Source organism: Dromiciops gliroides, chromosome 3 (assembly GCF_019393635.1).
Source record: "Dromiciops gliroides isolate mDroGli1 chromosome 3, mDroGli1.pri, whole genome shotgun sequence".
Lineage (NCBI taxonomy): Eukaryota > Metazoa > Chordata > Mammalia > Microbiotheria > Microbiotheriidae > Dromiciops > Dromiciops gliroides.
In genome coordinates, this window is record NC_057863.1 from 465511482 (window position 1) to 465525848 (window position 14367).

Sequence of the window (14367 nt, forward strand, 5' to 3'; positions counted from 1 at the left end):
GATAAGTAAACTAGCTGGCTCATCAGCAGAAACCATTACAATCCTATTTGAGCTCTCATCTTGTGTCCTTTCCCTTGTTTCTATAAACTCAATCTGAATATAGATCCATGCCTCTTAGTTATTTCAGTAAATTTGAAGAAGATGGAAAAAATGGGAAGTAAAAATATGTAGAGGTTTTGTTTTGGTTTTTGCAAGGCAATGAGGGTTAAGTGACTTGCCCAAGGTCACACAGCTAGTAACTGTTAAGTATCTGAGGCTGGATTTGAACTCATGTCCTCCTTAATCCAGGGCCCATACTTTATCCACTGTGCCACCTAGCTGCTCCAAATATGTAATTTTAAAGTCACATAAAGTATTAGTGGGATGCCCTCCTCCCACTTCCATCACTTACTTCCTGAAGGATTTATTTTTCATGCTGTCCTTTAAATAGTTCAGACAAATAACAAAGTCTTGCAAAGTGTAAACAGAATATGGCATCCGGCCTCAGGTTTAATCGTGGTAGATTTAGGGAGGGAAAATGAATGTTAAATGAATGTTATATATATATATATATATATATATATATATATATATATATATAGCTCAGGAGTGCTTGTAGCCCTCTGGGTTTAAACATGTTAAATTCTGTCAGACCAAACACAAGTACCCTTTCTTTATTACACATAAATGATGGATCGGTAACATTAACAGCTTTAAGCTGCTCAGTGGTTTTGTTTTGTATTTTTTTCCCCTAGAGGCTCAAATCAAGCAAACTCGAGAGATTGGCTAGAAAAATCACAGAGTAAAAATAATGACAACAATTTCATGGACGTGAAATTGCCCATTCTGCACATCTAAAAATAGGATGGGGCAATGCTGAATTGAATGGCATCACACTGAAACCTCTCCTCCATGGATAGTCATCAGGATTATTTTTTGTTGAACCTGGGGGATGAGTTATTCCAGGTAGTTCAAGGCACTTCATCTCCTCAATGGAATCATTATCTGAATCATTTTTAGAGTACCCCCAATTAAATAAAGAACTGTATCAGGTTCCCACGTATGAAACTAGAAGGATAGAAAGAATCTCTTTGTTTTCCCTAAGATCACAGGACCAGGGATGCATAATTTAAGTAGAAGAGGAAGATGAATGGATATCCCTTTACTACTCATTTTCACATTGCTCAGGAAAATGCCTGAAACATTGCCAGATTTAGCTATTTATTTAGCATTATCAATTTGTGTTTTTTGAATACTAGAGTACAAATGCCATTTCAGAGTTTATATAGAATCAACAGAAAAAGGAAGGCATCCCTCAGAGGGACTTACATTATAAAAACACAATGTGCAGATACATACATACTAATGATGCTTGACTTATCTAACATTGTGGAGAATGAGTTGTTTTCCATGAACTTTCCAGGTAAAGATAGGTAGATACAAACATACATATATACATAGACATATACACAGAGACAAAATACATACTTAAATCAATGAGATATATATGAACGTACATAGATGATGATGATGAGAGAAGGAAACTAAGAAGGAAAGAAAAGAAAGCATTTTATTAAAGAAAAGAATTTATTAAGCATTTACTATGGGCCCAACACTGATGTTTAAACACTTGAAAATGAAAAGTAATTTTCATTTTAAAAATCATTCCAGATCAGAATCTTCATGGCCTTCTTGAGCAATCCATTCCTCCAAGAACTAGGATTTCCTCAAGGTTTGATATAATGAAGCTGCAGATCCATCAAAATTCAACATTAGGGGCGGCTAGGTGGCGCAGTGGATAAAGAACTGGCCTTGGATTCAGGAGTACCTGAGTTCAAATCCGGCCTCAGACACTTGACTTACTATCTGTGTGACCCTGGGCAAGTCACATAACCCCCATTGCCCAGCAAAAAAAAAAAAAATCAACATTAACCAGCATATTCTATTAGTTTCCATTTCTCCCCCAACAGACCCCTGGTTTCAAGACTACTAGGTAAAACAGTAGAAAAACACTGGGCCTAGAGACTGGAAAACCTGAGTTCAAATTCTGACTTAAATACTTATTAGCTGTGCAAACCTGGAAAAGCTACTTCACCTCTGCCTCAGTTTTCTTAACTGTAAAACTGAGATAAGATCACCCACTTCAAGAGCTTATTTTGAGGTTCTAAAGAGAGTATTTATAAGGCACTTAACAAAGTACCTGGTACATAGCAGACCCATAATAAATTCTTTTCCTTCTCTATTCCTCTTGTCACCTATTTACGTATTTTAATCCCATCAGATTAAACCAAAAAGGAGGATGATCCATCTCTTGTGGTCATAGTCATAATTCCTATATTTCACATACAGAGCTTCTACTTATTAAATATCCTTTGGTAAATCTGTCAACCCTGGCCTTCTCTGCAGCTTTTCATTTGTTATATGATGAAGCAAGAAGATTCTATTTTTTTATTATTTTTATTGGCTTTTTGTGAGGCATTGAGGGTTAAGTGACTTGCCGAAGGTCACATAGCTAGTACATGTCAAGTATCTGAGGCAAGATTTGAACTAAGGTCCTCCTGTATCCAGGGCCAGTGCTTTATCCACTGTGCCACCTAGCTTCCCCCAGGAAGATTCTTTATATCATTCTTTCCATTGCATTTATGTGATCACAAATCTCTACTCTTTATTTGTTCCTTCTGTACCAACATTCATTTGGGGTAATCAATCCACTCAGATTTGAGTGCTGTCCTCACTGATGAGTGAGTGAGTAGAAATTCACCTAACCCTTTATATACCAGCTCTATGTCATACTTTACATTCAGTCTAGCAATCCACATATAAATCTTACCAATTACTCTGTAGCCAAACACACAAATACCCTATCCCTAATCCACCCACTGCCTCTATCCACTCCTGGAAGCAGTAATCAAATCAATTGCTTCTGGAATCAACACATTGTCTCTTGACTCCATTGACCCATCCCTGTGACTTCCCAAACCAAAATTTTATTTTTTGTTCACCATTCATCTATAATCATTTCTTCTAATTCTAGGATAAGCTCCTTGAGGACAGGGTATATTTTTGGTTTTTATTATTTTTATTTGTATCCCTAAGTATCTGGAATGTTATAGGTGACAGATAAATGCTTTGCCATTTATTCAATGTTACATTCTCTAGATTAATTCAGCAAGCACTGCACAGTACAACGTTTCTACATGGATCCTCTTGAAGAGTTGTCCATTTTCTTTGTGCATCTACTTATTTTAATTAAGATTTATTTCTTTGAGCGGAGGCCCATCAATTGAGAAATGGCTGAACAAGTTGTGGTATATGAATGTGATGGAATACTATTGTGCCCTAAGAAATGATGAGCAGGCAGTTGTCAGAAAAAAAAAAAAAACTGGGGGTAGGGGAAGGCAACTAGATGGCACAGTGGATAAAGCACCAGCCCTGGACTCAGGAGGACCTGAGTCAAATCAGGCCTCAGACACTTGACACTTCCTAACTATGTGACCCTGGGCAGGTCACTTAACCCTCATTGTACCAAAAAAAAACAACCCCCCCCCCAAAAAAAAAACAAAAAACCCTGGAAAGACTTAAGTATACTGATGCTGAGTGAAGTGAACAGAACCAGGAGAACATTGTACACAGTAACAGCAACATTGTGTGATTATCAACTGTGATAGACTTAGCTCTTCTCAGCAATACAATGATCCAAGACAATTCCAAAAACTCATGATGGAAAATGTTCTCCACATCCAGAAAAAAGAACTGGATTCCGAATCCAGATTGAATAATAGTGTTTCTACTTTTGTTCTTTTTTTTCATTTTTAAAGTTTTTCCCTTTTGTTCTGACTCTTCTTTCACAACATGAGTAATGCAGAAATATGTTTAATGTGATTGTACACACACACATACACACACATATATGTATATATAAAATAGATCGCTTTCTGTCTTGGGGAGGGGGAGGGAAGGGAAGGAGGGAGAAAAATTTGGAAATAAAATCTTATGAAAACAAATGTTGGAACTATCTTTACATGTAACTGGAAATGATAAAATAATTTTATGTTTAAAATAAATATTTATTTCTCAAGCACAATTAATTTAGATGGTATTAGAGTTTTTCTTGGTATTTTGGCATGAGAATGTCAAAAAAAACAAAAGAAAACAAAACTGTCCACAATGAGCAAATACATGAAATATGGTAGAAATATACTAAAAATAATTTTAACATTTTTTGATGACTCAGTAGAATCACGAGCATCAATTTTGAACCAAATCCTAATATACTAATGTCTTTGGGGACTTTGGGAAAGTTCAGGGATATTTTCTCTTTTATTAAATAGCCACAGCTTGCTAAGCTTTCTGACTTTTTTCCTGATCTGTTTTTCTGCCTCCTTGTTCACTCTTAGTTATAAATTTATTCATTCATCTAACAAATGTGTTAAAAAGATTCTATTCCAATGTATTCTGTTATAATGAAGGAATAAAAAAGATAACAAAACTCTACTTTCAAGAAGCTTATAACCTAAATATAAGCAAGGACAAGTAAACAAATAACTAACATATCATAAAGTAGAAAAGAACAAAGGAGGAAAGTGCTATGAGAAATTTAAAGGAGTGCCCTTATATTCCAGATCTAGGAAAAACAGTGACTAAAGGCATGTCAGGAGAAAACAGGGTAAGGATGAGGGAAATGGAATAGTACAATTTGTCTGGGACATCAAAAAATTTAAAGGATATGAGATAAACTTGTACAGGTAGGTCAGAAGTCATTAAACCCTGATTGTTTCAAACATCTTGGAGCCATCTCCGGTTGCCTTGCCACTGGACCCATATGGCTCTGGAGGAGCAAGTGAGGTTGGTGACCTTGCATAGCCGTGCCTCACTTAAATCCACTTCACAGCAAGTCATGGTATCACCTCTCAGTGTTATGGTCTTCTTCAAGAATGAAGGACAAATAACAACTTGGCTATGTCCTCTATATCTGAGGAAAAACATAGAAATAATTTCCCAATATCTGAAGTGATACTGAAGATATGCCTATTATAGGTATGTCATAAAATGTTAATAAAAAAGTATTCAGTCCTTTCATTTTTCAGTTATTTTCTATTAATTAATATATTTTACATATTGACTTTTCTTAAGACTGTTCATGTTCATGTTCAGAGTACAGAATATGGACTATGTTCTCATGTAAAATTCCAAGTAAAAGGAGAAACAAAAGGAGTAGTGGGGAAGTTACAGCCTTGGATTTTGCTTGTGGTTTCATTGTGGTTGTTTGTTTGGTTTTTGTTTTGTAAAATAAAAAAAAAAAAGATTTATTAGGAGAGGAATATATGGCCAGGGAACAGATCACCTTGTTGAATGTCCCACTGGAGTAAGAGAAGACCTGTCTTTTGTATCTTTACAAAATAAAATGGAGAGAAGGGCATTACAAAGAACTGGGAGGGAAATTCAGGGAGGGGATTTTAGAATTATGGGGCATCCATAAGATGTGCAGCACCCATCCATATCTTGTATATCATCTTGAAGACCTAGATATTGCTTATCATCGTACTAGGATCCTGCTCTTCAACACCTTATTCCTGAGGTGTTTTTCCCTTGGAAAAGTTTTAAGGATTCCTTGGGGGTTGGGATCTTTAAGTTTATTGGGGTCTCACTGTATACACACAGCATTTACCCCTCTCCTTATTTCTGGGGAGAAAGGGACAAAGATACATCTGCAGCTTCTTCAAGGCTGAAAAATGAGGTGGAGAGATGTCCCTGTCTTTAAGGAGAGAGGAAGTGAAAAGTTTGGTGGGTGCAGTCCAAGGGTCACAGGAGCATTTCTATGGCTTCAGTGAAAGCTTTAATCCTAGAAGCAATTTAAATGAAACCAAGATCGTTCTGTTGGCTTTATCTGAGATACCTCCACCTGTAAGCAGCACATTACATCTTGTTGCATTGACTTGTGTAAATCTCTTACTGATCCCTCAGACAACTATACCTGAATTCAAAACTCAAAAAACAATATCAATTACATTCCCCAAATTTTTATCTTAAATAGCAAATTCTCATGGAATGTCAATGAGCAAATAAGTTTACCAGTAGACACCCAGGTAAGAGATTTAACATAATGTCTTTCAATTTCTTTTTTTTCCTTTTCCCTCTTCTCAAATGTAAACTTATCTTGGTGTAAAGTTCAGTCATTAGAAATTAATTCTATATAATAAGCAACCTTATAAATTTTCATTCCTTGTCTAATAATTTCACAACTCATAACAAGCTCTTTTCTGGCAAGTTTCCAATTAAGGGCAGTCTAAAAGGTCTTTTACTATGTCTTTTCCTATGCAATAATTTACCAAATAATTTACCCTTAGTTCTAAAATTATTCCAGTGATTGTTTTTTTTAAACTGACCAGTACTTTAGTTTGCAAGACTGTAAATACCCAACTAGATCTTCCAATCAAACTCAATTACTCTTTGTTTCTTCCAGGATAATTGCAGGTAAGCACTTAAAGTGACAGTACATTCTTTTTTCCTCAAAAGTTTCCAAATATTTTGCAATGTGCAAACAGGGTACAATTTTCTTTCTACTTGCTTTTACCAATGAAATAAAATTCTCTGCACATTCTCACTCGCCCAGCCCCTGATACCACTTCAGTTAGCATCAGGGAGGGAAGGAAGGAAAGAAAGAGAGAGAAAAAGACTGCTTATTACCTTTAAAAAAAAAACATATATAAGTGACTCCAAATAGTTTAGAGTATAAGTTCTTGACCATAGTACTTCAGAAAAAAACGTGGTCAGCAGACCAACAGCTTCCTAACCCATTCATTCCCTTTTCAACAGTAAAGAAATTATACACTATAAGAAAACTTAAAACAATATTAGGAATTTTTAAAAACTTGAAACAAAACCAATAAATTACCAATCAGGTGTTTTTAGCTTAGTTGCATGCACTTTTGCTCTATACTTTTGACTGAAAATCTATCACTATGCCTTATGAGACAGTAAATGGTACATTTTAACTTTCTTAGGCTTAATACTTTTAGCACATTAAAAGAAAAAGATTATCCATAAATTCACATAGTCCATTTGATATAAGAAGTTGTAGTTAAAGTGTGGCCACTTTTGGCATCTCTTTTTCCTCTTTTCAGCAGCCTTTTCCCCACCAAGGCTTTTTCTGTATGATTCAATGGTTAGGCACTTTTTTAAAAAAATCTTTTTCTCTTCAACTTTTACACATAATTCCCAATTTTAAACTATTCCACTACAAAAGATTTCAAAAGTGGCAGAATTTTTTAAAAAAACACTTTTACAATGTTTGTTTAAGGCTATGAATGCCTAGCTGAAAATTTACATTCCAATTCCAAATTCATACTCTGAGTAGTTCACAATGTAAAGATATCCTAAAGTCAGGGACTGCCCTTTACCCACCTTCAGAGCCTGCCCACAGCTTGGGAAGGCAACAGGAGTTTAGAATCAGCTTTTTATGAGCTAAAACCAAAAATTTCCCATAGATGGTACAATTACAACATTTGACAAACACATAAATACACATAAGATAGATATTTAATAAATATAAATATTTAAATAAATGTTTAAACACATAAATACACATAAGACAACAAGCAAACAGCTGTGAGATGTTACTTATTCTTTTCTAGCCCACTCATGGGTGAGGTACAGGCTAATCAGGAGGACTATTTACATTAATTCTCCTCTCTCTTGCAAATAATGGCCATTTGGTGTTAATAGAAAATCATTTGTTTCTTTTCACCTACATGCAATTTTTTCCCAATTTTTAAGGATACACCCGAGGGGTTGGGGATCACACTAAATGCTCTTTCCTTTTTCCTTCATGGTGGATTGGGCTAGACTCCACCAAGAAAGACTACCATACTTGCCTCCAAATGTGTACTGACAAAAACCCAAAGACCTTTTCTCTAAGTCAGGACATCTCCTGACTGTAGAGGAACAAGAATCTGGAAGGAGCCTGGATATTTCAACTTCAAATCTTAAGGGCCCACCCAAAGTGACTGAGGTGCCTGACAGAGGAGAGGAGTACACGATACACCCCACCCAGGGAAACCAAGAGCCAAATGAGCAGCTCCCTTTTTAGTTCTCTGATGGTTTTTTCCAGATCTTGGAACCAAAATATTGGGGGGACTTGTCACCTGGATGGGGGAGGAGCAAGCTAACCCAAAAAATTGGGGGCTCATTGTGGTGAAAATTTCTAAGTGCGACAAAGAAAAAGAAACAGTGAAGTCTTCATTCCATAGAAAGATAGGTTTCTTGAGAAAAGATGCCTGTCTTACAATAAAGTCGGTCTTAGGTCTGAGACCCAAAGACCCCAAGCAGTAGTAGTAGTAGATGGTATTTATACCAATCTAATAATACTTGAAAGCAATATGCCCTAACCCTTTAGGACCAACCCTTTTAGAGCAAATTGCTAATGGCACAGTAAAAAAGATATAAGGAAACCTAATCAGCACCCAACAAAACATGAACTTGAGCTTTAGGCGGGCCTCATCTTGACTGGCAGCTTGCCAGTTTTGCACAAATAGGGCAAAACCTAACAAATCTTATAATCATTATATTTCTAAAGTAACATTGAGGCAAATCTCAATTATGATTGGTTCCTTCAGCTTAGAAGATATTATTTTTAGTGTTGTGGTTTAACCACAATGGACCAAGGAATATCACAAAAAAGCTGGTACATAACACATATTGAACAGTTGAAATAGTCAAGGAACATTGGTTATGGTGCATGGAAGGACAAGATTGAAATATGCACAAAGAGAAACAATTTACATATATAGAGAATACTTAAACATATTGAATCACCATTTATCTCATATTATAATGATTCTTTTCACAGGTAAATCACTAAGGGGTGGGGAATACCTCACTCACATCATCATGAATATTGTAGGATTAAAAGAGATTTATTAGGAGAGTGGAACATATGGCCAGGAACAGATCACCATGGTGACTGTCCCAATGGAGTAGGAGAAGAACTGGTCTTTTGTATCTTTACAAAACAAAAGGGAGTTTCATTGATATAGGTAACTCTCAGGTGAGAACACCTCCTATATCAACACATTTTGGTACTGTTTACAACGTGAGAGTCTTAGAGAATTTCCTAAATCACTGAGAGGTAAAATGGGGCCGTATTGCTACCAGTATCAGAGGCCAGAGTTGAAAAGAGTGTTCCTAATTTTAAGACTGTCTCTCTCTCTCTCCACTTGCCATACTGCATTCTTTCATGAAGCCTATTAAATTTCATTGGAAAAATAAAAGTTAGCTTTCTGTTCATATTGATTATTTTAATTTTTAAAAATCTAATTATAAACATGATAACATTACCAAAGTGACTTAATTTTTAAAAAATATTTCTTTCTCCTTCATATAAATGTTTTTCTCACTTATTTTAAATAAAAACTGAATATTTTCCATTAATATCCAATTTTTAAAAACTATAAATACCATAATATGTTTTGTTTTGTTTTGATTTTTTCAGGGCAATGAGGGTTAAGTGACTTACCCAGGGTCACACAGCCAGTAAGTGTCAAGTGTCTGAGGCTGGATTTGAACTCAGGTCCTCCTGAATCCAGAGCAGGTGCTTTATCCACTGCACCATCTAGCTGTCCCCCATAATATGCATTTTAAAGAACCCATGGTTTCCTTAGTTTGGAGATCCTCTCCTACAATGTTGGTCACAGCACTTTTGAGAGTTTGTAGGTTATTGTTGTTGGTTTTTGTTTGTTTGTTTGTTTGTTTTTTAGGGTCTTAAAAAAAAATCTGGTGATTGGTCTTCTGTTGATTAGCTTCTCCAAACTAAGCCAGGCTGATCTTCAGAAAACGGATATACAGTTTATGCCAGACCTTCATTTCAAATCTCCTGAGCTTTGGTGAAATTTCCAGAAATTACATTATGTTGAAATTACTTTTGAGAAGACAATGTTGAGTCTGGTCACCCTGCTAGATGTAGCTCTGAACAAACATCATCTCTATTTGAGTATCCAAGTGTAAAGTTGCTATCTATACTGTCTAAAATATCTAATGAGTGGTCGCCAATAAATTATAAGCTTTAGCAAGAGTTTAGAATTTTAAGCATTCATTAAGGAGAAGAGGAATTTGGTGAAGAGAGAGAAAGAGGCCTAGATGCCTACAGCTATCTATCTCAGGGAGCCAGCATCTCTGGGTCCGCTTGCCCCTGAGGTCCTCATGAAAGAGAGAAAATGAGCCTCACCCCTTCTTTGTCCCACAAGCCTCCTCTGAAACTGGGAACATCCCAACCACACACACACACACACACACACACACACACACACACACACACACACAGCTACAAGCTAATTGGCTGATAGCTTTGATAGACAGTACCCACAAGCAAACGTCACTTCCTGACGCCAAGAAACTGACATTCTAAGCCACATGCTTTTGCCTCATGGCAGAGCTTTCTTACAGTAACTCTCCAGCAGGTGGCATCACTCCAATTGTTACACAAGAATTTCTCAAGTACCTTTATTCCTACTCCCTTGTGATCATGCTCTGCCTTCTTAATTTGCATTTCATTATTTCAGACCGTATTCTCATGGAAGTGGTATAGACTATAGATATTTTTGATGAGTATTCCATGTAAAACTTGGGGGTTCTACAGTCACGGCAGCCACTGGAAACATTTATATGCTACTTTCCCAATGACCACAGGGATCAAGGGTGTTGCATTACAACTAATTGAGAAGGAAGAGATTGTACAATATTATTTCCCTACCAGGTTGTACCATATTAAAGCTGGAAATGGGAAATTCAGAGAGGAAAAGGAAAATTTATTAGAACTAATATCAAATGAGGCAAGTAGCACCAGAAAAAGAATATAAAGAATAAGACCCCAAGAAAGATAAATTTAAGAAAGTAGAATTATAATGATCAACTCTAGTTATAAGAAGAGATAAATAAATGCACCTCCTCAACCTTTTTTCGAGAGGAAAGCAAAAATTGGCATGAAATACTGGAAGCATTCAGGGTTTATATTGAATAGTTTTGAAGAATTACTTCCCCACCTTCTCTCTTTTCTTTGTTGTTTACCACCTAGCATCACTTGTTGGAAAATAGAAGGTATGAAATATACTAGAAAATTAAGAACATGCAAAAATAAAAGCTAATAATTGTTATTCTTTCAAACGAATCTGCATACTAAAAATTTTCAAAGAACATCCAGGGAAAATATTTATTCTGCTTGGCCTCACACCTTCTCAAATCCCTCTAAGCAAATGTGATTTAGTCATTAATAATTCTCTTTGTGGAGCTTTGGGTTATGTGATGTTTTTGTTTGTTAGTTTGTTTTTTTGTGGGGAAATGAGGATTAAGTTACTTCCCTAGGGTCAGGATTATATGATTTTTTAAAAAAAGAAAAAAAAAGCTTTTAAGGGGCAGCTAGGTGGCACAGTGGATAGAGCACTGGCCCTGGAGTGAGAAGGACCTGAGTTCAAATACAGCCTCAGACACTTAATACTTACTAGCTGTGTAACCCTGGACATGTCACTTAACCCAAATTGCCTCACACACACAAAAAAAAGCTTTTAAAACAGAGATGAAGATATTAAACTACATGAAGATAAATGAGATGAAAGGAATAGGTGAGAAGTATGAACTCTAACTCCTTGGATTATGATCTGTGAATACCTTGGTGGTCTTTACAGACAAAACTTTCTAAGTTGTGAACAAGCCTCAGAAGAATTCACACCTTGAAGGAAGGAGGGGCTTCTGGTTGCTAAAATTCTATATAAGGGAGGGGGGGGAAGATAAGGTAGACTTCCCATCCCACATTCTGCAAGCACAGCTAAATCCTGGGAACTCTAAGGCTGAAGAAAAGAGCCCAGAGGAACAGAGAACATGGCCTCTTGCCCAGACTTGTTTCAAGATCTCCAGGAGGAACTCACCTGCCCTATCTGCAGGGAGTACTTCACAAACCCAGTGTCCATTGAGTGTGGCCACAGTTTTTGTCAAAGTTGCCTTTTCTGGAGCTGTCAGGAAACTGTGACTTTCTCCTGTTCAGAGTGCAAGAGGATCTCCCATGTGAGGGATTTCCAAGTCAATGGGCGTCTTGGGAAACTGGCATCCATTGCCAAAAAATTAAGACCCCACAGCTTGCAGAAACCTGAAGGACATAGCAAGTGTGAGGTACATCAGGAAGTCCAGAAACTGTTCTGTGAGGATGACCAGAGCCCAGTCTGTATGTCCTGCTCTCAGTCACAGGAGCATAAGGCTCACACACTCTGTAATATTGATGAAGCTGCTGAGTGCTGCCGGAAAAAACTCAAAGAAACAATGAATGATTTGTGGAAGAAAACTGAGAAAGTTTTACAAAATATGGATAATAACAAGGTTTTATTTAAACTGTTGGAGGAGGACATAGAAATTCAAAAGAACAATATTTTGTCTGAATTCCAGAAAGTGCAACAGTTCCTGGATGAGATGAAGAATGAGTGTCTGTCAAATGTGCAAACACAGGCCAGGGACAATTTGGATGGCCTGAAGAAGAGAATTGGAGAATTATCAAGCCATCGTGATGAACTAATGAAAAGAATCACAGAATTAGAGGAGGAGTGTGAAAAACCTGATATGGATTTTCTCCAGAATAAGAAAGAAGTATTAAAAAGGAATGAATCTCTGCTCCACAAGGAAATAGAAAAGTTCTGCATAAAGAAGAGTGTTTGTTCCATCCCTGGAATTATAGAAGCAATTTCCAGTTTCAAAGTGGACATCACCCTGGCTCATAATACAGCCCATCCAGCTCTCATTGTATCTGAAGATCTGAAGACTGTGAGCTATGGAGGAATAGAAGAGGAAGTACCCAACAACAGTGGGAGTTTTGGAATTATGATCCCCATTCTTGGTACTCAGTCCTTCACTTCAAAAAGATATTATTGGGAGGTGAAGGTGCCAGACAATGCTAGTTGGTGTGTTGGTATCTGTAAAATATCACCCCAGCTGGAAGGTTACTTTGTACTTATGTCTGTATGTGAGAACAATACCTACCATCTTCACGCCATAGCTGAGGACCATCTTCGCAAAGAAATCTATACAAAATATCTCCAGATCAGTGAGTCAGACTTAAAGGTGGGGATTTTCCTTGACTGTGATGCTGGAGAGATATCATTTTATCATGTGAGAGAAAAATATCTCCTTTATTCTTTCCCTTCTATTTCATTCTCAGGATGTTTCAAGCCCTTGTTCTCTCTTTCTAAGAAAGATCTGATGAATGATTGTTCTTTAACAATATGCCCCTAATTGAGAGCAATCAAGGATTAAGTATATACTTATTGGTCAAATAGACTTCAGACACTATATAATCCACAATCCCTGTGTACTCTGCAATATGTAAGTAGTTGTATCTACTTACCCAGTCAAAGTCCATACCCATTCTTCTATCATATTTCTAATACTTACTAACTTTAGGCCAACATTGTTGTGAACTTTCCCCCATTGTTTTGTTTTGTTTTGTATTGTTTTTTAACGGGGCATAGAGGGTTAAGTGACTTGCCCAGGGTCACACAGCTAGTAAGTGTCATGTGTGAGGCCAAATTTGAACTCAGGTCCCCTGAATCCAGGGCCAGTGCTTTATCCATTGCATGACCTAGCTGCCCTCCCCCACCCCACCCCACCACCACTAATTTATAAAAAGAAAAATCTTTAAATTTTAATGCTTGAAGTTTCCTGAGAGGATCTACAGTATAATCCAAATATACAGATGATGTAACAACATAACTCTAGAGAAGTAAAAATAAATGTTACCCTAATTATGTTTCCTAAACCTTTCGTCCACCCCTAAATAAATTATATTGTATTTACATTGCATGAAATTTGTGTTTATTTATTTTTATATATGTTTTCCTTGTATCCCAGTAGAAAGTAAGCTATGTGAGGCCAGGGACTGTTTCCTTTTTGTATCTATATGCCTAGCCCCTAACTGATATTTAATAAATGTTTCTTTAATTGGAAAAAAGATAAGGCAACATCACTTTAATGGTAGATAAATTTAATACGAGTTAATAAATCTACAGAAATATTACTACAGATGTTTCCATTCACCTATGTTTGCTGATATGTTGGAACATACAGTAGTAAGTGAGGTTATTTTCTCTTTCCTTTTTAGGCATTGTTTTTTAAAATTATTTTTAATTTTAGAGTACTGTCACCAAAGTAATGATTTCTATGATTATCACTATTAGATATGAGTCCCATAATATGAAGCATACTTACATCATCTACATTTAATTGAAATATTATTTTACTCCTATAAAGTGCATGCTGCTTTCATCAGGTTCTTAAAAGCTGTGTAAATGCATTGAACTAAAATCCTTAAGTAGTTTAATGGAACATGTGACTTTTAGTTTCAGTAAGTGGATCATA

At 36.4% G+C, this 14367-nt stretch overlaps 1 protein-coding gene across 1 annotated transcript; it reads left to right on the forward strand.

Annotated features, from left to right (window-relative positions):
- The first annotated feature begins 11847 nt into the window (after nt 1-11847).
- Nucleotides 11848-13245, forward strand: LOC122746117 (tripartite motif-containing protein 48-like). The gene is made up of 2 exons (XM_043991597.1): nt 11848-12339; nt 12562-13245. The coding sequence occupies exons 1-2, from the start codon at nt 11848-11850 to the stop codon at nt 13243-13245; spliced, it is 1176 nt and encodes a 391-aa protein (XP_043847532.1).
- The last annotated feature ends 1122 nt before the right edge of the window (nt 13246-14367 follow it).

What these genes read in the sequence shown, in the direction of transcription:
- LOC122746117 (XM_043991597.1), top strand. Translation starts at nt 11,848, where the DNA reads ATGGCCTCTTGCCCAGACTTGTTTCAAGATCTCCAGGAGGAACTCACC. An exon ending in AAAATATGGATAATAACAAG is followed by an intron (nt 12,340 to 12,561) that starts GTTTTATTTAAA and finishes TTAGAGGAGGAG; the next exon opens with TGTGAAAAACCTGATATGGA.